General features: G+C 61.6%; 2 protein-coding genes across 5 annotated transcripts in view; one reads left to right on the top strand and one right to left on the bottom strand.

The window, feature by feature from the left end:
- The window catches only part of LOC141750230 (bactericidal permeability-increasing protein-like), a 63,397-nt gene that overhangs the window by 31,154 nt on the left and 11,496 nt on the right, over positions 1-20,747 (top strand). The window contains exons 1-2 of one of the 3 annotated variants that reach the window (XM_074604983.1): positions 6,532-6,879; positions 7,955-8,553. The exons of the other annotated variants lie outside the window; for them this stretch is intronic. Of the exons in view, the coding sequence (XP_074461084.1) occupies positions 8,520-8,553 (34 nt within the window). The 5' untranslated portion in view covers positions 6,532-6,879; positions 7,955-8,519. Of the gene's footprint in view, positions 1-6,531; positions 6,880-7,954; positions 8,554-20,747 lie in introns of those variants that run through there. 3 annotated transcript variants of the gene reach the window in all.
- On the bottom strand, positions 1,750-12,860 carry KIAA1755 (KIAA1755 ortholog). Of its 2 annotated transcripts, XM_074604974.1 has the most exons (14): positions 12,609-12,860; positions 11,161-12,099; positions 10,800-10,920; positions 10,526-10,690; positions 9,714-9,837; positions 9,201-9,294; positions 7,998-8,084; positions 7,218-7,334; positions 6,775-6,873; positions 6,394-6,542; positions 5,378-5,516; positions 4,981-5,103; positions 3,276-3,467; positions 1,750-3,191 (listed from the first exon to the last, which is right to left on the bottom strand). In XM_074604974.1, the coding sequence occupies exons 1-14, from the start codon at positions 12,858-12,860 to the stop codon at positions 2,211-2,213; spliced, it is 3,582 nt and encodes a 1,193-aa protein (XP_074461075.1). In that variant the 3' UTR covers positions 1,750-2,210. The 2 variants fall into 2 exon arrangements, with proteins under 2 accessions (XP_074461075.1, XP_074461074.1); XM_074604973.1 differs by having other exon boundaries at positions 10,800-12,099.

The raw sequence follows: 20,747 nt of genomic DNA, 5'->3' as shown, positions 1-20,747 counted from the left end.
GTCCGATAACGAGGACTTCCGAAGCCACGGGCTTCTGTGAAACGACAGGTAAAAATTGGTATCCAAAGAGGAATTTGGAAAGCATGCTGCTTCCTCAGTGCGCTGCCGAGGCGAGTGTGTAACGGAGTGATACAACAAATCAGCTCTCGGTAGAGCAGCAAATTGAGCAAGCGAACTGTCAGGCTTTAAATGCTTTTGGAGGTAGATGACATTTTTGGCTCTCGCGATGAGCTGGGTGCCGTCCAGGCGGGCACGGCCTTCTCCAGGCGCGTGTGCGGGGCCAGGGAGCCGGTGTGCTCGGCTCGCTGGCGCAGGGACAGCCAGCCGTGGTGGCTCGCGGGGATGTCGGAGCAGGGGAGGGCACGTCCGTCTGCTCCTTCTCTGGATTTATGCACCACATCGGCTCTGCAGCAAGGGGATTCCTGGAGCCCTTTAAACTCGGCACGGGGCCAGAGAGTTGGGCACGGGTAAATATCGTAACATGAAGAGGTGGGAAAAGTGTCCTGGCTGGGGTGACCTCGGTGACATTCAGGACATGGCATTGATTGGAGAATGGGGCAAAGCTGGCTGGGTTCACCCAGGATGGATCTTGCAGACCTCCCTCGGTGTCTCTCTATGATAATTACTTTTAAGCCAAAAGGAATGGGATAGACTCAGCTCTTGGGATTTAAGTGAAGCAGTGACAGAAGTGCTACTGGGGAAATTAGTGTTTGAGCTGGAAAAGATGAAGCTTAAAAGAAGTGTAAGGAGATGTAAGAGCAGACAATGGGTAGGACTGGGAGAGGCAACAGGCAGGAGGTCCCAGGGCAGTGCCTGGGGAGCAGGCTGGGATCCATCTTCATTAACACTGCTGTTAATGACCTGGGCAGGAGGAATGCGGCACCATGGGGGGCGGCCAAGACTGCAGCAGCCAGAGAGGAGCTCAGCGGGGCTTGGCTTGGGGATTTGGCAAAAACAAGGCTGAGGGGGGTATGAGTGATGCTCACAAACACTGGGATGGGCAACTGCCCTTTGCTGAGGCGCAGCGTCGTGAGCCGTGACTGTGCCATGGCTGGGAGGAGGGTGGTTTTCTGGAACGGCTCCTACGTGAGATATTGCTTTTTCTACGATGTCTCTTGATTAGCTCATGATGCGGCTGCCTGAGGTGGTGGGTGGCGCAGGGCCCTGGCCGGGACAGCCCGTCCCTCGCCTGGCTTCACCCACTCCCGGGTGCCCAAACAGGCAGCGCGGCTCGGCGGGATGTGCCGATGGGGACGGGATCCCCGGGGACCCCGGGCGGTTTTGGACGGTGATCAGCGAGGTCGCAGCCAGCTCAGCTGGATCCCCAAGGCTCGGGGACGGCGCGTTCCCAACAAGTGGGGAGGCTGAGCGGGATGACACCACCCTCGCCCATGTACCGGGGAGGGGATAGGATGGGAGTGAGAACTGGAGACCGAGGCATTTCTTTTAACCCCCAAAAAAGGGAGAAGGACTCATTCTGCAAACGGCCACAACCTGGCAGCGGGGGCCAACAGGGCAGGGCACAACAGGGATGAGCCAACAGCAGTTTGAGCAGGGCCATCCTGCTGGCAGTGGGCAGGAGAAGCCAGGCTGTGGCCACAGCCCATGCAGGTGACACGGGAGGCTGTCGGGGTGGCACCGGCTGCCCGTTGGCACTGGGCTGGGGCAGTGGTGGGGAGCCTGGGCGAGCATCCAGCGCCTGGCTATCGGCAGGACATGGCTTTACATTCTGCTCCACAAGAACCGTGCTGGGCGCTTCTCTTTAGATTTATTAATGCTAATAACGTTAGTCCCACCTGAACGAGTGCACGTGAACAACACGCCTGTCGCTGTTGCTCGGCCAGGGCCAAAGCAGCAGCGCAGGCAGAAACACCTCGGCACGGGTTTGCGCTCCCATGGGACGCTCCGAGCACGGCTGCTGACTGCAGGGAACCCTCACCGATGTCCGGAGGCAAACCTGGCGCTGATAAGGATAAATGCACTTTACGTGAGGATTGCTACACACCTAGTAGATTATTAACGAACCTCATGAGGCTGGTGATGGGGTTATTGCCATTCCACAGCGGGGTGAGTGCTAAGTATGGGGAACTGAAGGACTCGGGGACCGAGGGTTGGGCAACAGGTCCCAGTATCCCACCTCCGAGCATGGGATGTCTCATCCAGTTGGTGATTGAGACTTCCACAAAAGCCCCAGCTGGAAGGGACTGGTTTTACTTGGCATTTGCTGGACTCTCGGTGTGGTGGTTCTCCAGATAAACAATCTGGGGTGGCTTTTCAGAGGGGCAAGATGGTCGGGGACTCTGGAGGTCCCGGGGCAAAGCCAGGCTCGCTGCTGGGGCTTCTTCGGTGGAGTTCTGTGAGTCTGAGTCTTCAGAGGAGAAACTGCTCTGGCTGGAAACCTGGAAGTACTGTGTGGTTTCTGTTCGTTTATCTGCAGATGGACCATGCGTGCCGGGGGCTGAGACAGTCCCGTGGGGCACAGTGGTGGGACATAATGGGTCAGAACTTGGAAAATGTGCCCGGGGAGGCAGAGTGAAGGAATGCCTCTGAAGGGGCTGGCCACGCTCCTGGGTGAGGTGTCCTGCAGCTCCCAGGCGGGCTCCGCTCTCGAGTTTTGTGAGGGGGGTGTCAGCAGAGACACGGCGCTGAAGGGCACCGTCACCCTCTGTCCCCTGCCGGCAGCGGGGCTGCGGGGAGCTCAGCTCCATCCCCAGCGTGGGGCCAGGAATGCTGCTGGCCCGGGGCTTTCCCAGTCTCGGGGGCTGTCCTGGTCCCTGGGCGCTGGGTTCTGGCTGCTCCACCGCCCCGCGGCCCCCCGACACCGCTGGCTCGGGGCTGGCGGTTGCTTTGCAGACTGGGGCTTCCTTGCAAGGGGCTGCAGACCCTGAGCTGGGGGAGCCAAAGGTGTCTCCCTGCCCATCAGCTTGTGCTCCCCAGGCCTCCTGCAGCTCCGCCAGCATCTCCTCCAGGACCTGCCGGGTCTCCTGGTACTTGTGCCGTGCCTCGGTCCAGGCTGCCAGCCCTTGGCTGCTCTGCATCCTGCGCACCTGAGCCTTCATCTCCTGCAGCTTTTCCAGGGCGAACTCCACCGACAGCTTCTGGAAGGAGCTCTGCAGGCACTGCAGCGCCTGGCCCTCCCCGCGTTTTACCCGGGCTGAGCACTGCCTGCAGTCCAGCTTCAGCCCCGTGATCTAGAAAAGAATGCAAGAGCGGCTATTTTCACGGCTGCCCAGCCGGCACCCCGGGTCCTGCGGGAGGAGTGCCCACGCACCCACCTTGCTGGAGAACCGTCTGAGCTCCTGCAGCAGCTCCCGCTCAGCCTGTCGCCGCTCCACCTGCCTGTAGAAGCTCATCAGCTTCGTCCGAAAAAGGGCTGCAGCAACCTGGAAGGGGTCTGCTTCGGGGACCGACACGTCTCGGACCTCAGCCGCCTCCTGACACAGGGCCAGGCCGTGCTGGTACTGAGCCTGCAGGGATGGCAGGAAGGAACAAGCTCCGTGCTCAGGGAATGGCGCTGACCTGTTCCACTGGGACATGCAACACTACAGGCTTGGGGAAGAGTGGTGGACGGCCAGCTTAACATGAGCCAGCAGTGTGCCCAGGTGGCCAAGAAGGCCAACAGCATTCTGGCTTGTGTCAGGAATAGCGTGGCCAGCAGGAGCAGGGAAGTGATGGTGCCTCTGTACTCGGCACTGGTGAGGCCTCACCTCGAGTGCTGTGTTCAGTTCTGGGCCCCTCTGTACAAGGGGGACATTGAGGTGCTGGAGCGTGTCCAGAGGAGAGCTACCAGGCTGGTGAGGGGTCTGGAGACCAGGGCATATGAGGAGAGGCTGAGGGAGCTGGGCATGTTTAGCTTGGAGAAGAGGAGGCTGAGGGGAGACCTCATTGCCCTCTACAGCTACCTGAAAGGAGGGTGTAGAGAGGTGGGTGTTGGCCTCTTCTCCCAGGTGCATAATGACAGGACCAGAGGAAATGGTCTGAAGTTGCGGCAGGGGAGGTTTAGATTAGATATTAGGAAGAATTACTTCACTGAAAGAGTGGTCAGGCACTGAACAGCCTGCCCAGGGAGGGGGTTGAGTCATCATCCCTGGAGGTATTTAAGAAACGTCTAGATTTGACACTTCAGGGCATGCTCTAGTGGCAGAGATTGTATTGTAGGTTGTTTGTTTGTGGGGTTTTGGTTTTTTTTTTTTTTTTTTTTTGGTGTGTGTATGGTTGGACTCGATGATCTCAAAGGTCCCTTCCAACCATGAAGATTCTATGATTCTATGTGTGCAGGGTGAGGATCTCTGCAGGTCAGCGCTCAGCGTCGCTACCAAAGCTATATGGGAAATGTTTCTGGGCAAGTGAGAAGAAACAAAGACAATAGGGATTCTCCAAACCTCTGCTCTGTCCTGGCTCAGCTCAAAATGCACAAAATGCATCATCCTGTCCTAAGGTCAGTCACTTTGCTCCCCGTGCAGTGCAGGTAATTAAAGGGCCTCTGTATCTAGGGGTATGGGAGGAACAAATCCTTGTCACCATGTTATTTGTTGGCTGATGGATGTCCAGGCTCTGCAGCCCAGCCCTGCGGAAGGAAGGGGGCTGTGAAGGACACGGAGGTCAGGAGGGGTTGGGAACAGCAGCCCCATCTATGATTCCAAAGGCCCAGCCCATTCTGTGATCCCAAAGCGCACCAAGGAGCACCACGACCATCCCCCTCACCAGAGCACGGCTGCCCAAAGACCCCGGCAAAGCTGGACTTGAACACTACAGCTTGACCCAGCCAGCCTGGGGACACCCAGTTTTGCCCGGAAGCCTCGTTCTAAACTTCAGGAATTTGGGCTGACTGCATCAAACTTTGTAATGACATTCGAACATTTCTAATTTGGGATTTTCAGTTTCTGCCAAGCACCAGGCAGGGGCTGGAGCCACCTAACAGCGCTGCTGGCAGCGATACCCTAGGGATGCACGTTACAGAAAAGCCCCCTCCAAACATACTGTTGCCTGGACGAAGAACTCGTTAAATTGCTCAGCAGAGCCCTGGAAGCTGTCGGGGCTCCATTCCTCGGTGCCCATCTCCTGCAGCCGCGCCGCTGCCTCCCCGTCCAGCCAGCATCCCAGCTGCAAGAGAGAGTGGGGCTGAGGGTCAGGCGGGACCGGCCACCGGCACTGGCGCTTCCGCAGCACCTCCCCTTCCTTCCCCGACCAGGGCATCCCGTCCCAGGCACGGTTACACACAGTCGCCCCGTAATGAGAATCAAAGCTTGAGCAATCCTGTTATTCTCTGGGCTTCCTCCATCATCAAAAACTGAGGAAATGTGCCTGAAATGCTCAGCCGTGGGAACACCGCAGAGGACAACTTCAACTTGTGGCACCCCAGGGACCCCCAACTCACCTTGCTGAACTCGGCCTCGAGCTCCCGGACCTTTTGGAGGAACTCCAGGTGCTCCAGGCAGCTGTTGGACTGGGACACCAGGTTGTGAAGCTCTTCCTCCAGCTGGCTGTACAGCCCCTCGGCCGACTCCATGCTGGTCCTGGTGGTTGGGGAGGAGAGGGGCTGTCAGTGCCGGGTGCTGCCGGGCGAGCTGCCGGCTCCTCCTGAAGACACCGGCCGAGGCAGCTGTCCGGCGGGCAGGAGCCTCTGGATGGGGCAGCTCTCTGGAAGTGGGCGCTGGCATGTGGCCACGCGGGCAGCAAGGAGCCAAAGGAGCAGATGGGCAATGCCCCAGCACGTGCGGCTGGTGAGAGCCCAGCAGGTGCCCGGGGCAGGACCCGACCAAGAGACCTCCCCACTCGCCTCGTGCATCCTCAGAGCCCACCTGGGACACGAGGGCACTCCTTGGGGGGCGCAGGCTCCAGGTCCTGCACACACGGGCTCCGTGCTGCAGCAGAGCACCCACCCCAGCACCTCCCCATCCCACGGAGCAAGCTGGATATCGGGAAAAACGGGACGGGAAAGCGTTGGCACCAGTGTGGCGTGGCCCAGCTGAGAGAAGGGAGCAGAAGGGAGGAGGACTGTGCGAGTGCTGCCTACATGCATGGACCGCCGCCGGACGAGTGCGGCATCGCCGGGGCTTGGCCCCATCTAGTGGCTTTGCCTGAGACGAGCCTGGAGGGCTCACTGCAGGCCTCGCTGAGCAGCCCCGGAGCCTGGCCCTGGGGCAGGAGACCCTCCCGGGGACAGGTGCACCTTCCCCAGCCGGGAAATGCTGCAAAAGGCTGTCCGAGACGCGAGCTCCAGGCTCGGAGGGAGTCTGCAGGGCAGGAGGGAGCACGGCGCCGGCTCTGGGGTGTGCTGGAAAGACACTTGAGGGGACCAGGCTGTCCCTAGAGAGGTGGCTCTGCCGGCCAGCGGAGGATGGAGGTCCCTAGCCTTGGCACCCCTCCCCTGGCGAAGCCACCCCCTCCTACCTGACGTTGGCCGAGGCGCTGAGTCGGGTGGCCTCCCTGCGCAGCCTGGCCAGCACGGCCCCCCCCTCGCGCTGCACACACACCAGCTGCGGGTCGCTCAGCACCCTCTGCATCAGCTCCTGGTGCCTCTTGATGCACGCGGCCGCGTCCTGCGGAGGGAGGGTCAGACACGCGTCTCACCTGGGGCACCACCTGGCAGCGCAGGACGGGCACCTGGGGCTGCACCCCGAGGGACGAGCAGAGGGGACAGGGGACAGCCCCATGGCCACAGCGACTGGTTCAGGACTGTTTGCACCGAGGCTTTGGGCAACTGGGGCGAAATGTGGCTGTGTGCTGGACCGCAGCCGGGCTCTTCGGAAAGCCCTACAACCTGCCCGTTACCTGTGTCCCCGCCAGCGCGTCGGCGCTCCGCAGCTCCCGGATGCAGCTCTGCAGCAGCTCCGATGCCCGCCTGAGGCCGGCCGTGAAGGGATGCAGTTTCTGCAGGTAGGACACAGAGCAGGTCAGTGGGGCTGGGGTGGGAGGGCAGCCTTCCCGTGAGGAGGAGGAGGAGCAGTGCCAGGCCTGAGCAGGGAATACCATGGGGCACTGGGTTAAAGCTGAGGAGGCAGGGAGCGTGGAGGTGGATGGGCAGTTACAGGCAGGAGCCGGCAGAGACAGGCAGGAAGGGGTTGCCCTCCTGCGCTGAGCTCTCCTTTGCCTTCCCCTCTCCTGGGTTTTCCTGTCGCTTTTCCGGGGACGTCTGTGAGACACGGAAGGCGCGGTGGGGATGGAAGGGCACCGTGGGAAGGTGAGGCGATGGCAAATGGCGTGATAACAGACACCTGGAAGAATTGAACCCACTCGCCGTGGCAGTAGGGGAAGGTGCCGTCCAGCTCCTGTGTCAGCTGGGAGCTGTCGACGTAGCGGCCCAGAGCCTTCAGCGATGCCAGGGTCTCCACCTGCGGGGCACGGGGATCATGAGCGCCGCAAGACCGTGCCAGGTCCCTCCCCAGAAACATCCCCAGGGACAGCCTGGAGCAGGGGGCATAACCCCCTCCTGTCCCAAAGCCACCCTGCCCCGTTAAGCTGTGTGGTGTGGTGGCCCTGGGAATGCTGCGTGCTGGCGGGGCTGAGCACGCTGTGTGGCAGCTCCGCTCAGAGCATCTCCTGGCGGCTCCGTGGTGTTTGAATGCACGGGAGATCGCCGGCACTGCAATAATCTGCCACGACAGCCAAGCTAGGTGATGAAGCTCATTAATATGTCACATTATATTAATTAAACCCAGCAGCACTAAAAGAACAATAAACCCTTTTGAGTTTAGATTTATTATCCCAGTGCCTGTGCCCAGCCACTGGAGGTAACTGGGGAAGCATTTGGTTGCCCTGGGGCAGCTTTTACTTGCCTCCACAGTCCAGCGAACCCAAGGGCTTCACCCCGCACCCAGTGTGATGGGGATCTGCCCCAGCAAGGTCCTGCTCTGCCCGGGGTCCCCGAGCAGGGGACCTGGGGTCTCCAGGTGAGGGGACAGAGGGTCCCCCAAGGTGGGAGGCTCCTTTCACCCTGGCTCTGTTCCCACAGGAGACAATGCAGGGACACGAGGAGGGGACAGAGACAGGCTCACCTGCACCCCAGGCAGCTTCTCGCGGTGGGCAGCCAGCTCCTTCTCGGCCAGCAGCAGCACGGTGTGGATGCAGCCCGGCGAGACACTCTGCGGGAGGCAGGGAAGAGTCACCCCAGCAAACCCCACGGCGCAGCCCCCCCGGTTTCCCACAGTCATGCCGGGGCCCAGTTGCCTGAGTCAGCCGAAGCCAGTGAGCTCATTACAAAGGAAGAGGCTCCTGAGCTCCCGGATATGGGAAATAGAAATGGGTCGCTCAAGCCATAACCCCGTCCCCATCCACCAGCATTCCGGCAGAATGGACCCAAGGACAAAGCCTCGTGAGCAAACCCTCCGCTCGCACCAGCCATGCTTCTCCACACAGGAAGCACTGGGATTGGCACAGGGTTTATGGGACAGGCTGCAGCCAAGCCCTGAGCAGGCAGAGGTACAGGGCACTGAGGCAGGGAGAACCTCACGGCCCCCGGGACAGCGCGGGGCACACCTGCAGCATTGCCTTGGCACAAGCATGGAAACCCTGCCAGGATGAATCGACCATTGCTGTGGAGCCAACTTCCAGGTGAGCTCAGCTAGCGGGATGCTGAAGGGGTTGGGGGCACACCATGGTGCTGGGTGATAAAGGAGCCAAGGAGAGATCCCGTGGGGCTGGAAAGGGACCTTTGGTCCCAAACTGCGGGTGCCTGACGGCTGATGTTTGAGGAGCTGGAGAGATGCAAGCGCCGTGTGTGAGCTTGGTTTGGGGGCTGGGGGAAATGGGGTCTTTGTGCTCTGTTGGGGGACAAGTCTGTGCTGCTGCAGATGTGCTCAGAAGTTAGAGAATTATCAGCAACTTTGTGAACAAAGTGGCAGTTTAAGCACTGCCAGACGTACAGGGAGCCAGGACTGGCCTCTGGGGAGGAAGCAGCAAGAGGGACATGGGTGTTCTAGATCAGTGCATTGCGGTCCAGCCGCAGGCAGCCGAGAGCTGCCTCGGTAAATCTGCACCACGATGTTTATCGGTAAAATCTGTGAGCAAGATAAAAACCATGGCCCCAGGCATGGCAGCGCTGGGGGCTGCTGGAGAAGCTGCTGCGAGTCAGGGGATCGTACTGGGCGGCAGGCGCAGGGGAGGCTCTGAAGGGCCCCCAAAGGGTGACAGTACTCACTCCCAGGCAGGGACCCCCCTCCCAGCAAGTCCATGGCAGAGGAACGTGGAGCCTGGTGTACCTGGACAGAGCGGAGGGCCGCGAACAGGACAGGAGTGGGCGGCTGCTTCCTAGCATCCACCACGACGGTGAGCCCGCCGTCCTTCGCTTCTCGCCTAGCAAGGGGAAATAAAGCAGGAGGCAGATCGCACTGGTTAGAAGCGGCATGTGAAGTGGGGGTCCCTCCCTTCGGGCAGGACCCGCTTGAAACCCTCTCCCGAAGCCCTCTCCCAAAGGCCTCTCCCATGGCTCCGCAACCCCGGGCAGTAGGGTAAGCGCAGGCAGGAACTGGCAGCTGCAGGCAATGGCCTCATCCCCATGAGATGCCCCAGCCCTTCACTAACACATGCCTTCAGCAGAGGCACCGCACAGTGTCTTCAGCGGGGACAGTGGACTCGTGGGGACAGTGCAGGCTGTGCCCAAACCAGCATGTGTGGGATGCTGGGCATCCATCCTGGCTTGGCCCGGGGGCTGCCTAAGGGACCACTAAGCTGGGAAGCAGCCGGGGGACCTGGCAGGTCCTCCTGGCCCTTACCTGGGGAGGGAGCAGAGGTAGAGGACGAGCCTCGCCAGCTCGGCAGCCGAGCACCACACAGCCCCCCAGGCACTGCCGCTGGTGGTCACCTGCAGAAGGGCCCTGCCCATCCTGTCCGAGCTCCCTGTGGGGAAAGGGACAAGTGACCCCTCCAGCAGCCACCCACCAGCTGCAAGCCCCAGTGCTGAGCAACCTCCCAGAGGGGCCGGGGCTTCCATTGGCCTTGCTGCCGCTTGCCAAGCGGGGATGGCTGCCAAGGGGTGCGGGAGCGGGCTCTGCCCCGTCGTGGCTCGGCGGGCTCAGCCCTGGTTAATACTGTGCAGCTATGGCAGCACAGTGGCCACCTCGGTGCCACCCTCCTGCCACCATGGTGCAGCCTCTCCCGGCCCCTCCAGAGGGGCAGCAACAGCCCGCGAGGGCTCTCGGCAGAACGCCGGCCCTGGAAATGCCAGGGCAGAGCTGCTGGCGACGTTTTTCCCAAAAAAGAGATGGGTTTTGTCACTGTTTTTCAGCGTTTGGGAAAAGGAAGAAGCCAAATATTTAGTGTTTGGCAGCTAAAAGCTGAACGGCTTCATTGATGAGGAATGGTGTGGGAGGGCTCAGTGCAGCTGGGAACCGGGGCAGCTGCTCAGAGCAGACTGCTTGGTTTTATGTTTTTAATTGTTTTTTTGCCCAGCTGAAAGGATATTTTCCGCCTGGGGGCTTTCTGGCCTCCAGCAAAGCCCTGAAACCTTCCTCCGGAAAACCCTCTCCAGCAGCACGTTTTCCCTCTGGAGGACTTTCCCGACACCCCCCCGAGGGTCCCGCGGTACCTGGCAGGCACACGATGCCTGAGCGCAGCAGCCCAGCATGCAGGTCCTGCCAGGCCGGTGGCTCCCGGCCAGAGGTGCCCTTGTTGGGCACAGAGGGACCGTTCTTACAGCCCGTGCTTTCCAGGGACCGCTCCTCCATGGTGGCAGTGGCTGCCGCATCCGTACCTGCCCGTGGGGACAGAGGAGAGAGGAGCTAGTGACACCGAACGAGGCAGAGAAATGCAAAAGCCCCCGCAGAGTCCGGGCAGGTGCCACAGCCCTGCTCGGACCGTACCTTTCCCGGCTGGCTTGGCTCTGCCCATCCTGGGCGAGTAGATGGCAGACATCTTCTTCCAGGCTCCTTCGTGCTGGCTGGTGGCTCTTTCGTCCCCGGGGGCCACCCCGAGCCGTGGGCCCTTCAGGAAGGAGAACTTGTGGCTGGAGCCCGGAGGGAGCCGGGGGCTGCCCTGCCACGCCAATGCCTCCACCTGCACCCCGGGACTCGCTCGGCGGGGATGGCGGGCAAGGACTGTGGGGCTGCTAGCCCCCCTCCCGAGCTGCGCAGGGGTCTCATGAGGGGTGGCAGGGGGCGGTTTGGGGCCAGGGCTGGGGCCATCTGGCTCCTCCAGGATGGCTGCCATCAGTCCGAAGCTCACCGGGTTCTGCAGCGCAGCCAGGTAGGAGTCGCGGTGGCGGCACCGTGGGCTGTGTGGCCCTGGCTCCTGGCTCAGCTTCCTCCCCAGGCACGGGGTGCAGGGACCCTCCTCGGAGCTCGGTGTCCCCCGGCAGGGCCAGGCATCTGCCCTTGTCCCCCCATTCACCCAGGGGAGCGTCGCCTCGGCCCCAGACCCCATCGGCCCCGCTGGGCAGGCAGGTGGCAGGGACCTGGCCAGGAGGTCCAGCTGCTCCTGGGAGAGCTCCAGCAGGTCCACGTACTCCCCCTCCAGGTTCTGGCTGATGATCTCGTAGAGGCTGGGCATGGCCAGCATGGCTGGCTTCTTCCGCAGCCCAGCCTGGTCCACTTTGATCAGTCCTGGGTATCTTCCCTGGCTTGACTTTCGAGAGGTGACCTTGCAGCCTGGGATGGTGCCCGCAACGTTGCCATAGGATGCCGGGATGTCTGCTGTGCTGTGGGGCATGGGCGTGCTGGGTGCTGCTGGCTCGGCCGCAGTTTCAGGAGCGGGACCGTGCCAGGTGCCTGCAGGTGTGTGGTCCGCACCGGCCTTGGGTTTGTCGATGAACTCCGGCGTGGCAATCTTGCTCCATGGCAGCGGGGTGATGCCGTTCTCGGTGGCCACCAGGCAGGTGTGCAGGGGGGTTCTGTCCCGGTTGCCATTGATCTCCTCCAGCCACTCGTTGGTGAAGAGCAGCGCGTAGGCGGCCTCAGGGACGGGCGTCTCCTCCACCGTGCGCAGGTCGTGGGAGAGGTGCTTGACGGTGATACGCGCCGAGTGCTCCTCGCAGGGCTCCGCTTGCAGGTAGAAATCCCCGGGGCGCAGTAGGAGGGGGTTGAGCGGCGCAAGGTGGACGACCACTTTTTCGTGAAGACACAAAGGCCAGCCTTCATGAAGAAAGATGCAGTTAAAGTAGGGAGCCTGGCAGGGAGGAAGAACACAGCGCGTGAACAAGAGCTCCCACCGGCTCCGTACCCTCCCAGCTGGCCCCATATGCTCTCGCTGCCTGGCTCTGTACTTCCTACAATAGGCACTTTAGAGCCTGGTGACTGGATTGTCCCTGAGCTGAGCCACAGCAGGATCCTGCAAGCCCACCCCAAGCCCGCGGCCGTTCCCGGGGTGCTGAGTGCTCCCCACATGCTAACAGAGGGGAAAACCCCACTGGAGCCTCTCCAGGGGTGAGGCAAGGTGACCTGGGAATCCTCCTGCTCTTATCCTGGGGACTGCATGTGCCACGCTCTGTGCTGCAGCTACCCAAGGAGCACATCAAGGTCCCATCTGTGGGGAGGGGACGGGGACAGGGAGGGGGACAAGCAGAGGGATAGCCTGGCGCAGGGCATGGCTGTGCAGGGTGTCAGGCGTCAGGGCAAAGTCCCCATGGCCAGGAGCAGGACGCAGGGCACCATGGCACGGGGGGTGTGCGGACTTACACAGGCTGCCTGCCGCACGTGCTCGAAGAGGCGCTTGGCCGGGATGAGGAACTGGAGCAGGCAGCAGAGCCCATCTCCCCGGTAGCTGGTCTCGAGCAGCCGGAACACCTGGCCCAGGACTGTGGGGGCCGTGGCTTCGAAAGGCGGGTAGAGGGCCTGGAGGGCACTCTGCACCGCCGCGTCCAGTGACCCGGCATCCTGCGGGAGGAAAGCATTGTTAGTGGGGAGAGTGGCCCGGCAACGGGACACCATCACCCCCTGCGGAGCATGTGCCCACCATCCCACGCTGCCGGGTCCCTGATACACCCATGCTGGCAACGTCGCGGAGCCTTGAGGGGCTCCAAACCTTCCTGGGCTGGAAAGTGCGGGGAGCCACTGGGTGTAGAGCACACCAAGCACCGCACAGACAGGGGACGTGAGCACGGCCGGGTCCGGTTCCCAGCATTGGGCTGTGGGTTAAGGAGCCTGAGATGAGCCCCGAGCACATCCTGCTGCCCCACTCGGAAATGCCGTCCATGCGGAGGTGGAGAAGCCGCAGCAGCCAAGGGGTTAAGGCGAGCCAGACATGGAGCGTGGGGATGTGCCGGGCTCAGCAGCAGCTCGCTGTAGGAATGCAGCGGATGGGAGGAAGGACAAACATCGGAAGATGGATAGGGTGTTTTGGTTCAGACTCATCGCTGAATTCGCCGAACTCAAAATTAGTCCTCCGAGCGTTTTCTGCGAAGCGCTCTGCCGGGCTACAGCCCCCTCTCCTGCGCCGCTTCCCGACTGCGGTGAGGATGCTGGTTTCATGCCACACGTAAACTGGCGGTTCTGAGTTTGCTCTCCCAGCTTTGCAGGAGGTGTCAGCTGTGCAGACCCGGCTGGTGCAGTGGGTACATGGAGGGAAGCCATCAGACGGCTCCCATTAAATCCCAGCTGCGTTACAGGCAGTGCGGAGGTGACTACAGACATGGCTGCCAAAAGGAGCCCATTGGCGAGCGGGAAAGACAGAGACTTCTCCAACTCCTTGGCAGGTATTTCTGCAGGAGAAACTCAGATAAACAACAAATCACGCTGGGGATGGCGGCGGGGGGGGCGCAAATGGCACCTTTTCTGTTGGAATTGGTGCTGCTGTGGGACATATGCAGGTTTGTGCAGGGTCAGGCCCAGCCTGGCTGGCCGGGGATCTGCTGCTCTGCAGCGGGACCTCTCTCATCCTCCTCCTCCTCCTCCTCCTGCAGAGTGTGGTGGGTTACCTCTGTCAGCCGCCAGGTACAGAGGAGCCCCTATATCTGCCACCAGCCGCAGCCCACGCCAAAGCCAAGGTCATCACCTGGGGCTGGGCTCCAGATGTCACGGCAGAGGGACCCCAGCGCCGCAGGCAGCCGCTGGGGAGCGGACGCAGGGATGAGCATCGTCCCAGCAGCCGGGGCAGCAGCCAGGTCCTGTGCCTGGGGCAGCCATGGCTTGCTGTTGTCCTCGTGCTCCTGCACGGGCACCCAGAAATGAGGTGGGATTATCTGAAGGTGGGGTTAGCTGCCTGAAACTAATTCCCACCTTCAGCTAATCCCTGGCCTGGAAGCCCATAGAGAGACAAAGTGGACTCAGTTAATTCAGCTTAATTACTTTTAATGCTCTTTAGCTAAAGCACTTTGCAGTCACGCTTTGGTTAATTCTTCTTGGCTTTTTCTCCATTGTCTCCACACAGAGATCTCCTGCCCTGGCAGGAGAAGCCACGGGGCCTGGGCAGAGCAGGAGGACAGCAAGGCCATTCTCAGGGACCTGATTCCGCTGCCAGCCTTTCTGCTGTTGGACACCTGTCTTCTCACACTTGGTCCTGCTTTGCACACCAGGGCATCGGCTCTCCCTAGGAGGGACGGGAGACCTTGTTCTGGAAAAGCCCTGCTGCAGGGTAAAGCCCAGCTCCCAGGCACCGAGTCCGGCCGGGTGTCCGCCACCTTCACGCTGGGCACCACCGAACTCGGCTCCTTCCCTGTCTCCACACAGAGGCGAGGAGCCGCTGCCTGCAACAGCAAAGGGGGATCTGTGCAGCTCCCGGTGCTGCCAGGAGAGATGGACCAGCCCTGCCTGTCCTGCCTCTGCCAGAGCCAGCTGCCCAGAGTCACCCCTGCACAGCCCTGGCACGTGCAACCAGCTCCCTTGAAACCGAACGGAACTCTTCCCAGCTGAGCTCATGGCGCATCGATAAAAAAGCAAATGAAAACAGAAAGAGAAGCCAGGTCCCCCGAGACTGGGGCCGCTGGGGGTCAGCTCCGGGCAGGCTGTGGCCACGGGGTGATGGGCAGCCCCAAATCCGGTCATCCTCCAGCTTGGCCGTGCCACCGGGGCAGAGAGGTGCAGACCACGGTCCGACGAGGCCAAGGCGCACGCTTCCAGAAGCCCCATCCCACACGCACCATCTCTCGCAACACCATCCCCCCAGACCCCGGAGCGGCCGCCCCTGGCACACGCAGCCAGGCATCGCCCAGTCCCACACCCTGGCGGCTGGGGAGAAATGCCTGGAATTTGGGTAAACCGTCTGGGACAAACTTGGGGTGTCTGGGGGAGGGGACAGCCCTGTTGCAGGGGGGGAAAAAAGAAATGTCTTCCAAACCACCATCAAAACCCGACAGCAAAGGGACGCCCCAGAGGATGAATGGACTGAATAAACAAAGCCGCTCCCCTGTCAAAGGAATAAAAACGCCAGGACTTTATCCAGCAGCGGGGACAGCGTGAGCCAGCGTCGGGAGAGAACTGACTGATGGAGGCACCAGACACAGCCTGGGTTGTGCTAGGGAGTATTTTGGCCTGGAATGACTAAACATGTTTTCATTGAGTGTCACAAAGCACTTCATCACCAGGGGAGGTTTTGGGGTAACCACGGGGCAGCGGTGCTGCGTTAGTGGGAGAAGCTGAGGCCAGGCCGGCCGGGGAGCCATTAGAAATCCAAAAGCAACCAATTAGCCCCCGTCCCTCCGCCAGCTGCGAGGGAGCGCAGAACCGAAACAAAAGGCATTAGAGAGCATAAGGAGATTTACATTTGCAAAGCTATTTCCATTTTAATAAGGCAAAGTGCTGTTAAATAGAGATTGATATTTCTCCCCAAATACCCATATTTTTTAAAGTGGTTTACACCAACAAGACGAGCTGGGCTTTGGTGTTTTGGTGCTGTAAAGTTGTTTAACTCGTACCCAAAGCCACAGGGTGACTCAGCTCCATCTCCTTTCTCCCTGCTGCTCAGGAAGGAGCGAGTTTTGAGCGCCAGGACCAGCCCTGAATAACAATTCCTCTCCCTGTCTCGCTGTCAGCAACTTTGGCAGGGCACGATGCAAACGCTAACGAAGAGCCCCAGCCCGGCGGGGTGGGAGGCCAGCGCTCAGCGCAGCATCGCCCAGGAACCCGGGGCAACGGCGCATGACGGCTGCGGTGACAACCGAGATGGCCAGCCCAGGGACGATGCGCCGAGCATCCCGTACCCGCATGCCAGGCACGGTTCACGCAGCAGCACCCACTTGCTGCACCCCAGCTCCCTGCCAAACTTGGCAGGGAAGTTTTAAGCATCGCGGGCTGCAGCCCCACACGCGTCTGCCCGAGCGGCCGACGGCCACCTCCGCCTTCGCACCCGACCTCCGCCATCGCTCCCGACGCCCACCCCATGCTCGGGAGGGCTGGGGGCCACAGGTGGTCGCGGGGGCCGGCAGCGAGCAGGGAAGGTCAGCGGAAAGGATAGGAAAGCAGAAGGAATTACCATGTTTACTGGGAAGTGGCAGAGGGTCCCGGGGGGGCCCCGCGGCACCCAACTGTCCCTTCCCTCTTCCTTCCTGGGGGGCCGAGCGCTTCCCTACCGCCCCGGTTCTCCCGCCCGGTGCCGCTCGCCGGTCCACGGGCGACTCTTCCCCGGCCGCCGGCGCCTCCCCGAGCGGCGAGCGGGGGCGGGCAGCCCCGGCCCCATCAGCCCCGGCCCGGCTCCCTCCGCCCGCCGCGCCTCTTCTGGGGAGAAAAAAAAAAAAGGAAAGGAAAAAAAAAGGAAAAAGAAAGAAAAGGCGAAGAAAGAGCGAGCGCGGCGCGGCGCGGCGGGGCGGGCCGGGGGAGGGGGCTGGCGGGGGGCGGCTCGGGCAGCGCCCGGCTCCGCTCCCGTGGCTGCGAGAGCCGCCGGGACGGAACGGGGGGGTCGGGACGGGACGGGACGGAACGGAACGGGGGGGTCGGGGCGAGCAGCCGCCGTGTGTTCCCGCGGCGGCGGCTCCTCCCGGGGAGCTCCCCCCGTGCTCCCCGCCCGGTGCCCCGAAGCGGCGGGGAGGCGGGGGGGAGTCGCGGCGCCGGCTCCGTCCCCTGGAGTTGGGGGCCGGGAGGGGGGGGGCGGGAGAGTGTGTGTATGGCGGTGGGTGCGTTCAAAACCTCCGGATTAAAAAAAACCCGGTGGGTCCTGCCCGGACTCCCCCCACCCCTCCCCGGCACGGTGCCGGGCAGGGTCGCTCCGCCGCCCCCCGGCCCCCGGAGCAGCCCCCGCTCCCGGCTCGGGGGATCCTTCACGGCAGCGGGAAAAGGCAAAGCTGCGTGTGTGCACACATGCAGGCACGCAGCATCGGTGGTGGCTTCCCTGTTTTTAAACAAACACAGGCCCTGTCAGGGCTGGTTTGTATTCGGAACAGAGCACTGAGCGCGGCTCCGAGTTCTCGTTTCTGAATTGGCCTAAAAGAAAAGTGTCTCTTATGGCTCTTGGGATGTTTCAGCGATGGAAAGTACCTCCTTGAAGGCTGAACTGTGTGAGTTAACAACCAAAAGTCATACAAAAACAATCAGCGTGAGAGCCAAAGCCACAGATTTGGTCTATCCTAACGCAAACTGCTGCTGCTCAGCACGGCTCTTCAATCTCTGGGCACGGTGTCCAGCGCTCCCGGACCCTCTGCTCCCTGCTCAGGCTGAAATCATGTTCACCGTCATGTTCATGGGCACGGGCTCAAGGATGGGACTAGGGCTGGGACATGGGACAGGACCAGGGACGGGTGGGATGGCCACAGCGTGGGCTGCAAGCCGCCGGGGCAGTCTGGATAACGAACATTCGGCCAGGGGTTAGCGAGCGGCCAAAGGACACGCTGTGAAAACAAGCCGAGACGGGAGGAGGTACAGCTGGGCTGCTGGCTTGTTTGGAGGGAGGACGGCGCCAGGGAGGGCTTTGCGTTCGCTTCCCATTTCCTTGGGAGCTAGCAAGAGCCCTTTCGTCGCCAGTACAGATCACGAGTGCTGCAAGGGCTCAGGCACCGGTGGTTGTGCAGGGTGGGCAGAGGTTGGGCTGTGGGGAGCGGGGCTGGAGTGCTCGGCTGCAGCCCATCGCACGACTTCAGACCCACTGGAACCACCACAGCTCCGTGCAGGGCTGTCCCTCAGCTCAAACCCAGCCCAAGCCATCTGCCCAGGAGCCCTCATGCAAATTGGGGCCCGCTGGGCCAGCTCCTCCCTTCCCCACCAGTGGCCAATTGCTCCTTTAATTGCACTAGTTCACATACTCTGCTTCAGCCTTTTTATAGTTTCACTGAGTGCAAGGAGACCATGAGCTCATGCTCTGACCTTCTTTAATTGCCTGGTTACCTTGGAAATGAGCCCAAGAACTTACTTTGGCTCATACGCCTTCTGAAAGGCACCGGGGCCGGGAGAGGAGGGAGGCAGCATGGCTGACCAGGTCCCACACCAGCAGGTAGGATCCCTCTGTGGCACTGGTGAGCAGGAGGGGAAGGACATGAAGCCAAGCCCAGTGGCCCCCCACCACCCTGGCACTGTGGAGTGCCTGAGGGCAGCAGCTCCCAGCCTGGGTCCTGGGGTGCTCTTATCAGCTGTGCTAAACTAGCCCACCCTGCGAATGCACCCAGCGTGGTGGCATCCAGCCCTACAACCCTGTAGCACCCCAAAGCACCTCCCCGCGCCCTCCTACCGCCCCCTGGCAAGGCTTGGAGTGGAGTGGGAGTGGAGGTGCTGGGGACCAAGCCTGCCCAGCAAAAGGCAGAGCTCCTGGGAGCCTCCTGGGTGCCCCTGCCACCCCAGGGCCCCTGACCCCATGAGCTCACCCTCCTCTCTTTTGCTCTCTTTCTCCATGTCCTGTTTGTCCCGAGCAGCTGCTGGGACAGGCTGCATGTGGCCTCCTGCCCTGCCCCTCGGCCGGCACAGAGCCACCATTCAGATCCCCCCCGGGCTCTGCCTGAGGTCACCATTCCTGCATTTTTATTTTTACTTTTCTGCAAAATCATCCCCCTCGGCTCTCTGCGTCCCCTTTTGTCTCCCATGAGGCTCACAGACCTCATGTCACAAGCTGGCGTGCTGCGAGAGGAGCCTGCCTGTCTGGGGGCGATGGCAGCCCTCAGCGGGTGGAGAAGACGCCCTGGCTGCAGCGCTGGTCCCTGGGGGACCCCCAGGATGTCACCAGGACACATGACACCAGCTTCTGCTGGGAGCCTCGTTGCTTGTGGCTGTGTCCCTGCATCCAGGGTCCTTGTCTGCCGGGTGCAGCTGCTCACCGTGTCCCACAGGGCTCCTGCTTTTTTAGCTCTCGGGTCCCCGGGTGTTCCCAGTCGCCTGTTTTTGATGCAGCGGTCAGGGCTGGCGTCAGCAGCGACCCCGTGCTGGCGGAGAGTCCTCTCGGCTCCAGGAACAGCTGGGGCTGGGTCACACTGATCCTGCAGCTGGGAAAACAACAGCAGAGGAGCCCCTGCGCGTCCCCCAGCTGTATTTTTAGATGCTGGAGGATCAAAGGTTGTCAGGGACTTGCAGGTGACAGTGGGCAGTGTCAGGCTGGCAGTGGTCCTGCACACGTGGGAGCGGGCACGAGCCACAGCTCCCCTGCACCTGGGTGCTGGCAGTATTTCACCGACATCTGGGTGAAGTCCCTGCGGGTCTGGGGACAACCATGGTGGCTGTGCCTGCTCAGAGCACTGTCCTGTTGGTGGCAGCGAACTTGACCTGGCTGGAAGTGGAGAGAAAGAGGTTCTGGTTTTGGCTGCGGACTTCTGTTTTCCAATTTCCGCCCTGCCCCCCCCCCTCCACCAGACCAGCTGGGTTGTTCTCACTTTTCTTGTCAAGTACCTGGGTTTTCCCCTGCATTTCCCCAGCAGGGTGTTTGCCGGTCACAGCTCTGCCCCGCAGCTGCAAGCGGGAGCCAAACCAGCAGCAGCAGTGATGCCTCTGGCACCAGCGCGCACGCTGCCCAGACCCTGGGGAATCCCCGGGGTGGTTGTGGCACCGCGGGGAAACAGATGTGGCCGGATTTCCTTGCAGAAGGCAAACGTGTCCAAGCGTCCTTTGCTTGCAGCCCAAGGATCAATCGCGCCCGCCGCGCTGCCCTGCGCCTGCCAAAGGCTGTCCTGGGGACAGCTGGGATGCACCCTGTCCTTGCTGGCTGCTCACCCAGAAAGGGGCTCGTTGTGGCAACAAGCCCAGTGGATCCAAACAGATGTGGCTGTATTTCCTTGCAGAAGGCAAGCACGTCCGGCTCGCAGCACAAGGATCAATAACGCCTGCTGCGCTGCCCTACATCTGCCAAAGGCTGGGGTGAATCCGGCCCCTGTCGGGTCCTTGCCTGGGAAGGAGCTCAATGTGGCTGGAAGCCAAACGAGCGGCAGCAGCGATGCCTCTGGCACCAGCATGTGCTGCCTGGGCCCTGGGGAATTCCCGGGACGGTTGTGGCACTGTGGCAAACCGATGTGGCCGGATTTTCTTGCAGAAGGCAAACATGTCCGGATGTCCTTGCTCCCAGCCCAAGGATCAATAACGCCTGCCGCGCTGCCCGGCGTCTGCCAAAGGCTGTCCTGGGGACAGCTGGGATATACCCAGTCCTTGCTGGCTGCTCACCCAGGAAAGGGCTTGTTGTGGCCACAAGCCCAGCGGATCCAAGCTGGTGGCTGCTGGGAATGGAACAGAGCCACAGCTCAACCCCTGAGGTCCCCCCAGGGAGCCCCAGCATGCGATTGCGGCGTGGTTTGGGGCATTGCAACACATGAGGGATGCAGAAAGACCTGTGGGCAGGATCAGAAACTGCCTGCACGTGCTGAGGAGCGTGTGGGCCCAGAGGAAGCCGTGGCCTGGGGACAGCAGGGAGGGTGTCCTGACCCACAGCCCTGGGTAAGGGACAGCTGGCAGCAGAGGAGATGGACCTGCTGCCGCTCCCTG

The sequence above is a fragment of the Larus michahellis genome, chromosome 12 (genome assembly GCF_964199755.1).
Source record: "Larus michahellis chromosome 12, bLarMic1.1, whole genome shotgun sequence".
In the NCBI taxonomy this organism is placed as follows: domain Eukaryota; kingdom Metazoa; phylum Chordata; class Aves; order Charadriiformes; family Laridae; genus Larus; species Larus michahellis.
This window is presented reverse-complemented; position numbering and strand designations above follow the sequence as displayed.